The following is a 12,127-nucleotide window of genomic DNA, read 5'->3' on the forward strand; positions in this document are numbered from 1 at the left end:
ACACTACTAAATAAACAGAGCCAGAGTCGGTGTCAGAACAAATCCAACCAGGTGGCATTGCAGTCCCCCCCCCGGGGGGGGGACTGCATTTTGAGAACTCAATCTATGATGTAAAATGGTTGATATTACGAATTTGCGGTCAACAACCAACACACCAATCCAGTTCTAACTTCAAAACATGATGCAAATTCTCTCTTACACACACACACACACACACACACACACACACACACACACACACACACACACACACACACACACACACACTATACAAAAAATAGCCTATGTTCAAACCATGTCTCTCTCTCTCGCTCTCTCTCTCTCTCTCTCTCTCTCTCTCTCTCTCTCTCTCTCAGTGTGCGCAATCTCACTGTGCGCGTCATTAGAACATCATTTGACATACACTACATAATCTTCTCTTGCCACATAAGTTCAGACAGACCCCAAAAATCATTCAACACTGTGCAATAATCATGAAAGCCAAGGCTGGCATCATAAAGTGAATTAAATGCATGGCTTACCTTTAGAAGATCGGCAAGCAGCGAGTGTTGGGGCTGAACCTCCTAAGAATGATTTCCTTCCACCTTTTGCATTTTCGGGTCAAGACTCTCGCAAATGCTAGCTGAACCAACTGGGGCTTTCTTTTGTGGAGCATTGCGCGTCTGTGGTCCGAAAATACGTTTCTCAGAGTGGAGAATGAATTCTTGCAAATTGCTGTGGAGGCGCCAATTGTTAAGGTATGTTTGACAGTGGTCAGTACACTGGGCATTGGGACCAGATGTGTGAGGTACTTTGAGAGAATGTGCTGTATCTTCCAATTCCCCCGACTGGCTGTGATGGTTTTTGTGAGCTAAAAAACTGTTTAGCAACTTCGTACACTGTCTCAATTATAGGTGATCGTGACAGGTCCGTAACATGTGGAAATTCCAAAGCTAGCACTTATGCTAGCAGGTGCATCATGTCTGCTCACAAAAGGCGACTCTTGTTCTTCAGAGGTGGTAGTGCTGGGTGCATTTGCTCCCTCTTCTGTTGGTGGAGCTGGAGGAGAAGCATCACCTTGTAGCCATTTTCTTATATCAAGTTTTCTTTGTTCAAAGTGCACTCGGATAATTGTTTGCTCTCACTGAAACATATTAGTGCCAAGCACTTTCTCAGTGCTCGGTCCCCTTCTCTTCTCAATATGTACCACCTCACTTCATCCGCTGCCATGTTTTCTCATACCATTGCTATGCTGACGATATGCCTTGCGGATATCTCTACATGGATGAAAGAACACCACCTTCAGCTTAAACTATCTAAGACTGAACTCCTTATCATCCCAGCCAGTCCATCTTTACAACAACAGATCAATATCCGGCTCAGATCAACCCAACTCATGCCCACAAAATCTGGCCGAAACCTGGGTGTCAAGACTGATGAACCTTAAGGTTCACGTGGCCTCGATTGCTTGGTCGTACCCATTTGCCCTGTACAACATCAGGAAAAATAGACCGTACCTGTCTGAGGATGCAGCACAACCTTAAAGTGATACTGACATCAAAATCTGAAAATTCCTATTGATTGTAATGTGACCACGGAGAAATTCAGTGGCCAAAACAGCGTGTCTGCGGCCACTCGAGAGAGATCTGTGATTTGACTGTAGATTGTGTCCAATGACAAATTGTGCCAGTGGATGCGTAGACACCAGTCAATTTGCATATCGGGTGTGTCCGTAGCGAGATGCTATAAAACCACAGAGAAGTCCTCCTGCTAGCTACTTGGCTCGAGTTTGTGCTATTTTGCTGAGACTTTATTATCAATCTTGCTACGACGTATTGCTATCTATCTATCTATCTATCTATCTATCTATCTATCTATCTATCTATCTATCTATCTATCTATCTGTCTGTCTATCTATTTATCTAAATATCTATCATCTATCTATCTAACAGTTATTTTTATCATCGAACATATTATTCACCAAGTTGTATTGCACTGCTGTGCCGTAGGCCTACCACCATGCCATGGTTTCTACGGCAAATGGCGAGCAGTACCGAGCCCCACCCACGTGAAGACAGTAGCCAATAGCTTTGAATTCGTAAAACCACATCTATTTTTGCTTATTATTCAAACTCCCAAAGTTAAAAAATGTGTTCAGAAAGGGCACGTCAGTCTCTCTTTAATGTTTGCTTACAAAACGGCAACTAAAACGGCTCCTGCCTACCTGAACTCCCTCATTCAGGACTACACTCAATCCTGCTCACTACACTGTACCAATGAAAGGCAACTGGCATTTCTGCCACAACGGGGCCCTAAGTAACTAGCCAGACTCTTCTGTACTTCCCCGGTGATGGAACGAGTTACCAAACTCCATTTGATCTGCTGAGTCCCTCTCCATCTTTAAGAAGAAGCTAAAGACCCAGCTCTTTCTCGAACACCTCCACACCTGATGGTTTTCAGCTTTTTTCCTGTTTTTCAGGGGTCGCCACAGCAGATTTTACAGTTTCCATCAGGACCCTGTGAGGGCACAGCACCAATGCTGGCTGTTGTTCGTGTGGGCCTTGACCGATCTGGTATGCTCTTGTCGGTCCACATACTGATTTGGCAAAATTTTACGTTGGATGCCCTTCTTGACACAACCACTAACCCTATGGGCAGAGGCACAGGTAAAGCACTGGATGCCATCCCAGTATTCATGGACTTGTGCCCATGCCTGTTGCCACCACACCTGATGGTATTCATATTTTAAAAAAGAAATTGCTTCTATGCACCCTATGCATTGCCTTTGTGCATTGCCTGTTGACACCTATGTCGTATCAGACTTGAACCTATTTTTTGGCACTTATGTGCGTTGTCGCATCCTGCTTGTGTTGTATTAACTGTCAGATGTACTTCGTTTTGGATAAAAGCATCTGCTATATAAAACGTGTAACATTGTAACGTGCTCACTGTATTTTATGCTCTTATCTTAACATGCATCCTGAGTGTGGGTGGGAGGTCGGTGGGGAAGGGAAAGGGGCTGGCAGGGGATGCAGTTGGTGAGGGTGAGGGATATGATAGTGTGCTTATCAAGCCTGCAGTAAAACCCATTTAGATCGTCAGCCAGTTGATGGTTCCCTGCAGTGTGGGGGGATGGTCTCCTGTAGTTGGTAATGTCTTTCAAACTTCTCGAGACTGGTACTGGGTCATTGTCAGAAAACCTGTTTTTCAACTTTTCAGAGTAGCACCTTTTTACCACTCTGATTTCATTGTATTTTTGCCTTTGTTATACTGGATCCTATCTCCACTCCTGTAGGCTTCCTCTTTGGCCCAACGAAGCTGCCTGAGTTTTGCTGTGAACCAGGGCTTATTGTTGTTAAAGGTACAGAAAGATTTGGTGGGCACACACGTCCTCACAAAAGCTGATGTAAGATGTCACAGTGTCAGTAAGTTCGTCCAGGTGCCTGTCACCTTGGCCAACTCCGGAAAAGTAGAGTCCAGCCCCTCTCCATGAATTTGATACCAGAGCCCATGCTATGTGTACAGGTGAGCCCAACTATAGCTAGATGGTACTGCTCCACCTCCTGCACCAGCTCAGGCTCCATCCCTGCCAGAGAGGTGGCAGTCCACGTCACATTACCAATCTGCAATGCCGAAAGTTGGCACGCCCCGCCTGCATTGCACCCTACCCCAATGCTCGTCCCCGGGGGTGGTGGGTCCATGGGGTGATAAATACTTCAATATTTTTTAATTTATGCTCAAATGAGAAAATATTTTCATTACACTTGATTCATTTGTGAATTTAATTTATGTTAAAAGAGCATTTCTCTGGGAGGTGGCTCCCCGCCCCACCTCAGTGGCTCACCTGATAGAGGGGTACCACATAAGGCTGAGTCCTTACCGCAGTGGCCCGGGTTCGAATCCTCCCCGGGCCCTATGCTGCATGTCGTCCCCTGTCCCTCTCCCGCCTTTCATGTCTCTCTCTCTACTATCACTATCCAATAAAGGCAGAAAATGCCCCCCCCAAAAAAATAAAAATATTAATAATCAAAAAAAAAAGTAATTTCTCTGACACTAGCTTTTGTGTCATGATGTCATAAGTCAATCAATTCCACATTACATGCACCACTACAAGACATCGGTCTGTAAACGCTCTCTGTGTAAAAATCTATGTCCTCTCTTGCTAATTCCCTGAATTTCACACCGGCTTTCATAAACTATTGTCCACTTCCTCTCTTTTACTTAAGTCCAGATCAAACTAACACCAAGCACTGGTGCTTCTTAATCCAGCACTATACCATCATCAAATCAAGAATGTTATCTGGTGACAGAAGATCAGGCGGATTATTATGTATTTGCAGTGTTGTGGCCTGATCCTGATACCTTAAAACCCTCCTACATGCCACTGCTAGAGTGAAAGGCTGGATTTTGAACTGTACTACACAAAATGTTAAAGGTTTTATTTGTTGTTTCGTTTTCCAAACATCCGAAGCCTATTTGACAATACCACTTAGGAGCGGTGGCTGTCTGTGAAGTGGCATCTATCCACATATCACTAGTTCTAAATATTTGCATCTGTTTGCCTTTTTTTTTGCAGTCCTCCTCAGATTTCCACTAGGCTCTTCTCTTCCCTGTTGGAGACCACCTCCATCCCCAACATCCTGCAGCCATGGCAGAGGACGCAGATATGCGCAATGAGCTGTCCGATATGCAGCAACGTGCCGACCAGCTGGCTGATGAGGTAAGAACAGCACATTCCTTTGCTTCCGGTATCGGTCTGATGGCGCGCTCTTGAGCATTATCTAGTGTGCAAGATGAGGAAAGTCCTCCAAACCAAAGACATCCTAGGATAAATATATGGGGAATGGACTAAATATGACAGCTACCTAAAAACTGTTATTTTCCTAAAATGCTAACGCTCGGTCATTCTGCACTTTTGGCACCTAAAATGGCTGTCCTTGTTTTCCAGCTCATGCTGTTAACACAACACAGTACACAGTACAGTATCACAGTACAGTACAGTACACAGTACAGTATCACAGCACAGTATCACAGTACAATACAGTACACAGTACAGTGTGACAGAACAGTATCACAGTACAGTACACAGTACAGTATCACAGAGCAGTATCACAGTACAGTACAGTATAGAGTACAGTATCATAGTACAGTTCAGTACACCGTACAGTATGACAGAGCAGTATCACAACAGTACAATATCACAGTGCAGTACACAGTACAGCATCACAAAGCAGTATCACAGTACAGTGTACAGTGCAGTATCACAGTACAGTATGATAGAGCAGTATCACAGTACAGTACACAGTACAGTATCACAGTACAGTACAGACCAAAAGGGTGAGATCGCTGAAGCAAGTGGCTGAAATGAGTTTCCTCCGTAGGGTGTCTGGGCTCAGCCTTAGAGAGAGGATGAGGAACTCGGACATCCGAAGGGAGCTTGGAGTAGAACTGCTGCTCCCTTGCATCAAAAGGAGCCAATTGACCTTTCGCAAAGTACCGCCCCAGAATGGTGCTTGTCCAATCCTACCTTAGCAACGGTCCGTCAAGCTTCCAGACACACAACAAAATGCTGAAACGGTGTGCCTATGGGATCTGCAAATCGGATACTAGATATCTGAAAAGTTTGGAGGGGGTGTAATTTTCTTTCCCTTCCCAAAACCCAGAACGCAAGAAGTGCAATGTCGGCAATAGATTTGGCAGTATAGCAGACCCCATGGCCAGCTTAATCCATCCAAAATCAACAAAAATACCTGTCTGCTCCAAGCTTAGCTTGCTACTAGCTATTATTGATAGCTAATACAGCTAACGTATTATTACTGTTACTTTCACCCACACAATGCGCTGATTTCTTCCTTCATGTTTTAGTGTTTTCAGGCTACTTCCTGGATAGTTCTGAAATGCTTGATGGGCATAGCAACAGTAACTAAGGGGGGCGGGATTTTGCGAAAGGTCAATTGAGGTGGTTCGGGCATCTGATTAGGATGCCTCCTGGGCGCCATCCTTTGGAGGTTTTCTGGGCGCGTCCAAATGGGAGGAGACCCTGGGGTAGACCCAGAACTCACTGGAGGGGCGACTTGTCCAAACTGGCTTGGGAACGCCTTGGGGATCCTCCAGGAGGAGCTGGAGGACGTTGCTGGGAAGATGGACGTCTGGAGTGCCCTACTTAGCTTGCTGCTGCCATGACTGAAATGAAATAATAATAATGATAATAATAATAATAGTAATGATTAAAAAACAGTCTCAAATACAATAATTGTTGGACCGCACTGCATTTAGAATTGCACAGTAACTTGGTGTTTGTTGGCTGCTGCCTGAGGCTAAGGGCTGCAGATGTTTGCCTCAGTTTGTGTTTCTATATTTGTGTGTATGCATGCACATATGTCTGCATCCATTGGCAGCTGACCTTACAAAATGATGCATAACAGTATTTAGTGGTAATATATGTATGTGTAGTAGAAGTAGTAGTAGTAGTGGTGATAGTACAAAGCAGTATGTGCATATATTTGTGTTGTGTACGTGTGTATAAAACATTGTTGTAAATATCAGGATTCATTCTAACCTGCTCTCTGTAAGTGTGGGAGGTGCATTTAATGACATACTCATTAACATGCCTTTGTAGAGCCGAAGGAACGGAGAAGACCGTAGGTTCACACTTTAGCCGTGTAGGCAACTTTCTTTAATCCACGGTAAATCAGAGAGAGAACAAAACCACAGCTCGACTGAGCGGAGGTGGCAAGAATAATCAGAAAACTGGCTGGACAACCATAACTTAACCCTGCGTTAACCTGCCAGGGCAACCATGACTTAACCCTTAGTTCCTGGGTTGAATTCTGTCCCCAATACGTGTCCACCACATGAGCCCCCCCAGAATTCGCCCTAGTAATCGAAGTCAGGCAGGCGCGGGGGGACGACAGGCCGTCCGAGGCGGCTCCGGATAACAGGGGCCGGAGTGTTTCTGGGAGGCATTGACGCGGGCCTGTGGAGGTCGGCCTGAGGAGCAGAAGAGGCAGCTCGGGCCTCCACGGGGGGAGGAGGCGGAGCCGGGGGACGACCGCGACGAGGAGGTTGGGCTAACTCCAACGGCTGCGTCAAGTCCAGGTGTGCGGGTTTAACTCGGTCCACTGAAACATGCTCGGCCGTGCCCCCAAAATCCACCACCAGGTGCTTAGTTCCCCGTTCCAGGACGCGGAAGGGGCCGTCATAAGGGGGCTGCAGAGGGGGGCGGTGTGCGTCATGACGGATGAACACGTAGTCCGCTGACTGCAGACCTGGGGGCACCTGGGACACCGGAGCGCCGTGTTGGGCGGTAGGGACGGGTGTGAAAGCTCTGACCCCGTCCAGCAAGGAGGCTCGTTGGTCCACAGCTGACCAGGGACGCGTTGCATTGGGCATGAAATCGCCTGGGACTCGCAGCGGCGTGCCGTACACCAGCTCCGCAGAGGAGGCTTGTAGGTCTTCCTTCGGGGCGGTCCGCAGGCCCAGCATGACCCATGGGAGCTTGTCGACCCAGTTGCAGTCCTTGAGAGTAGCCCGAAGCGCAGCCTTCATGGACCGGTGGAAGCGCTCACATAGGCCGTTCGCCTGAGGGTGGTAGGCGGTAGTGCGATGAAGCTTGACGCCCAGAGCCTCACCCACAGCATTCCATAGCTCTGAGGTAAACTGTGGCCCGCGGTCAGATGAAAGGTCGGAAGGCGTACCGAAACGTGAGACCCACGACCCAATAAAAGCCCGGGCCACATCAGCAGACGTCGTGGATGCCAGGGGAACAGCGTCAGGCCAGCGCGTAGTCCTGTCCACCACAGTGAAGAGGTAGGTGAACCCATGGGAGGGGGGTAGGGGACCAACCAGGTCGACGTGGACATGGTCAAATCGTCTCTCCGGCACTGCGAAGCGTTCCAGGGGCGCCTTAATGTGGCGGTGTATCTTAGCCCGCTGACAGGCAACACACGAGTCGGCCCACGCTTTCACGTCTCTCTTAAGTCCCTCCCACACAAACTTAGCAGAGGTCAGGCGCACGGATGGCTTACTGCCTGGATGAGAGAGGCCGTGCACAGCTTCAAATACGGGGCGTCTCCAGCTGTGCGGGACGATGGGCCTGGGCTGTCCTGTGGAGACGTCACACAGGAGGGTGACACCTGTGTCGCTGAAAGGAACGTCCTGCAGGCGGAGCCCCGTGTCGGAGGCCCGGAGACGGAGGATGCTCGGGTCCGTGGCCTGGTCAGCAGCCATCTGTGCATAGTCAAGGCCTAGGTGGACCGCTCCAATCACCGCCCTAGAGAGGCAGTCAGCTACCTGGTTAGACTTACCAGCGACGTGCTGGATGTCAGTAGTGAATTCCGAAATGAAGGAGAGTTGTCGCTGCTGGCGAGCGGACCATGGCTCGGCCGTCTTGGACATGGCAAACGTGAGGGGCTTGTGGTCCACGTACGCAGTAAACTCGCGGCCCTCTAGCAGGAAACGGAAATGCCGGACGGCGAGCCAGAGACCGAGGAGTTCCCTGTCAAAAGTACTATACTTGTGCTCTCGGGGTGTAAGCTGGCGACTGAAAAAGGCCAAAGGCTGCCAAGCCCCCCCAACCCACTGTTCGTGAACCGCACCAACAGCATAGTCCGATGCATCCGTGGTTATGGAAATAGGCGCTGTAGGTGAAGGATGCGCTAGCAGGGTAGCCTGGGAGAGCGCAGCTTTAGTCTCGGTGAACGCACGGTCCCGCTCTGCTGTCCAGTCGACCGCCTGGTTGGGGGACATGCCTTTCAGCGCCTCGTACAGTGGCCGGATGATAAAGGCGGCTCGGGGAATGAAGCGGTGGTAGAATGTCACCATCCCGATGAACTCCCTGAGCGCACGAGCTGTTTGGGGGCGCGGAAAGGCCGCCACCGCTTCCACCTTTGAGGGCAGGGGGACTGCCCCGTCCCCAGTGATGCGGTGCCCGAGGAAATCAATGGCTGTCAGCCCGAACCGGCACTTCGCCGGGTTGACGATCAGCCCATGCTGGCTGAGGCGTGTGAAGAGGGCATGAAGATGGGACAGGTGTTCTTCCTCGGAGGCGCTGGCGATGAGTATGTCGTCCAAATAGACGAAGATGAAAGGAAGGCCACGGAGCACTGAATCCATCAGCCGCTGAAAGGACTGGGCCGCGTTTTTGAGTCCAAATGGCATTCGTAGGAATTCAAATAGGCCGAATGGGGTAGTCACCGCTGTCTTGGGGATGTCTGAGGGGTGCACGGGAACTTGATGATAACCACGGACCAGGTCGACTTTTGAGAAGACGCATTTGCCAGACAGGTTTGCAGAAAAGTCCTGGATATGCGGGACAGGATAGCGGTCGGGCGTGGTGGCGTCATTTAGTCGGCGGTAGTCCCCGCATGGGCGCCAACCTCCATCAGGCTTAGCGACGATGTGGAGTGGGGACGCCCACGGGCTGTCAGAGCGGCGGATGATCCCCATGCGTTCCAGGTGCTCGAACTCAGACTTGGCAATGGCGAGTTTGGCGGGGTCGAGACGCCTGGCTCTGGCGTAGACCGGGGGCCCCTTCGTAGCAATGTGATGCTCCACCCCATGCTTAGCGGTGGGTGCAGAGAAGGTAGGCTGGGTGAGGTCAGGGAACTCAGCGAGGAGGCGGTTGAACTTGTCTGCCTCTGAGAGAGAGTTGGCTAGACCTGCATAGGCCGCTTCCCTCCGCGTACATGCGAAGGAGGAGAAGGTTAAGGCATCGACCAGACGGCTGTTCTGAATGTCCACTAGCAAACCGTAAGCGCACAAAAAATCAGCTCCGAGGAGGGGAAGCGTTACATTGGCCATGACGAACTCCCACGTGAAACGTTGTCCACCAAAACACAGTTCTACAGACCGCACGCCGTAGGTGTGGATAGGGCTGCCGTCAGCCGTCGCCAACTGGGGGCCCCGCTCCCCGCCCATGATGTCGACGTCAGTAGCAGGGAGCACGCTTCTCTGTGCGCCCGTGTCACAAAGAAATCGCCGACCGGAGATGGTGTCGAGGATGAAGAGTAGCCTGCTCGTATCGCCAACACTCATGGCCACTACTGAGTGTTGGCCCTCTCGTTTCCCGTCGGCCTGTAGTTGCAGGGGGAACGGCACCGTTTAGCTTTCGCACCAAATCGAGCGTGGTACATACAGAGTCCAGAGGGCTTGTAGCGGTCTGATGCTGTGGCGCCACCGTCGGGCCACGCCCGCGATGTCGGCGGGGGGCCAGTGAAGGTAGGAGCCAGCACCCCGGCATGGGAGGAACGTTGTGTAGCGACGAAGAATCGGTCAGCCTCCTTTGCCAGCTCACGGGGATCAGTGATGGTGGAGTTAGCGAGCGCAGTCTGGACGTGGGGCGGCATGTTGCGCAGAAACAGCTCCATAAACAGGAAACATGGCTTTTCTTGACCCAGTAGGTTTAACATCCTGCTCATTAGCTCCGATGGTTTGCCATCTCCCAAGCCCTGAATTGCGAAGAGGCGACGTGCTCTCTCCGTTGTTGACAGTTCAAAAGTTTCAAGGAGGAGATGTTTAAGTGCGGCGTATTTACCATCGGCCGGTGGGTTGGTTATGAAACCGCTTATCCTGGAAGCCGTAGCGCACCCCAGCGCTGCCACTACGTAGTAGTACCTGGTCTCGTCTGCTGTTATGTCTCTGAGCGCGAACTGTGCCTCAGCCTGCGCGAACCACGTAGCCGCGGAAGACTCCCAAAACTCCGGCAGTTTAATTGCAACGGCGTTCGTAGCCATAATGTGTGTGGTTTCAGAAAACTTATCCGAAAACCGACGTCGGGGTCACCAGTGTAGAGCCGAAGGAACGGAGAAGACCGTAGGTTCACACTTTAGCCGTGTAGGCAACTTTCTTTAATCCACGGTAAATCAGAGAGAGAACAAAACCACAGCTCGACTGAGCGGAGGTGGCAAGAATAATCAGAAAACTGGCTGGACAACCATAACTTAACCCTGCGTTAACCTGCCAGGGCAACCATGACTTAACCCTTAGTTCCTGGGTTGAATTCTGTCCCCAATACGTGTCCACCACACCTTGATCTTTGCAAATGAGATTTTGTATGTGAACACGAGTACATTTCTATGCATACTAATGCATGTTCAGCCAATATTGTGTGTGTGAGATTATACATGTACGCTGCAAAACTATTGATTATTTTCATTATTGATTAAACTATTGATTATGAACTAATGTAGTGTATAAAATACCAAAGAAATATTGTCAAATACCCGTAACAAGTTCCCAGAGCTATAGTGATGTCTTAAAAAAAGGTATTTGCACTTTTGAAGTTGTATCCATCAAATGTTTGATAAATGACTTAATCAATTGCCAACAGTTTCTTTGTTGACCAATCATTTCAGCGCTGCTTGTAAGTGTATAACACAGACAGCAAGAGAAGGGCACTATAGGAAAGGAAGGCATCGAGAACATCAACTCCAGTGGTGTTCTGCTTCTTAGCAAATGTGCTCAGTACAACCTCACCAACACGAACACTCTGTTTCACCAGAAAAACAAATTAAAGGCATCTTGGAGACACCCCCGCTCCAGATAGTGGCATCACCTTGACTATGTCATTGTACAAAGTAGGGACCACCTTGATGTGAGCATCACAAGGGCCATGATCGATGCAGATGACTGCTGGACAGATCATCGCCTCATCTGCTCCATGTTGTCCATCAAACTCAAGAGGAAGAAGAGTGTTCAAAAAAAGCAGATCCAGCCAAGGCTTAACCTTGAAAACCTGAATGAAACTGCCACCCAGCAGCGACTTCAGTCCTCTCTTGGAGAAACCCTCCAATAGGAGTATTCTGATGACATTGAGAAGAACTGGAGCCTGCTCAAACCCACCTCTCTCGACACCTGCAAAACCACCCTTGGTTCAAAGTCCAGAAAATACCAGGACTGGTTTGATGAGAATGACACAGAGATAGAACAGCTCATCTCCAAGAAAGGGAAAGCCTTTTGTGCCTGGCAAAATGATGTAACCTGCAAGGCTAAAAGAGTGGCTCCCTCCAGAGCCAAGGCGGACAGCTAGAGATGGATGAGGGAGCATAAGAACTCTTGGACAGAAAAGGCCCTCGAAATCCAGTGACTGGCAGACTCGGGTAACACCACAGGCTTTTTCAGCGCTACTAAGGCCGTCTACGATCCAAGC

At 49.5% G+C, this 12,127-nt stretch overlaps 1 protein-coding gene across 2 annotated transcripts in view; it reads left to right on the forward strand.

Annotated features, from left to right (window-relative positions):
• The first annotated feature begins 4,627 nt into the window (after window positions 1-4,627).
• The window catches only part of LOC130125237 (synaptosomal-associated protein 25-A), a 159,587-nt gene continuing 152,087 nt past the window's right edge, over window positions 4,628-12,127 (forward strand). For both annotated transcript variants that reach the window (XM_056294749.1, XM_056294748.1), the window contains exon 1: window positions 4,628-4,699. In XM_056294749.1, the coding sequence (XP_056150724.1) occupies window positions 4,628-4,699 (72 nt within the window). The remainder of the gene's footprint in view (window positions 4,700-12,127) is intronic.

The sequence above is a fragment of the Lampris incognitus genome, chromosome 15 (assembly GCF_029633865.1).
Source record: "Lampris incognitus isolate fLamInc1 chromosome 15, fLamInc1.hap2, whole genome shotgun sequence".
Classification (NCBI taxonomy): Eukaryota; Metazoa; Chordata; class Actinopteri; order Lampriformes; family Lampridae; genus Lampris; species Lampris incognitus.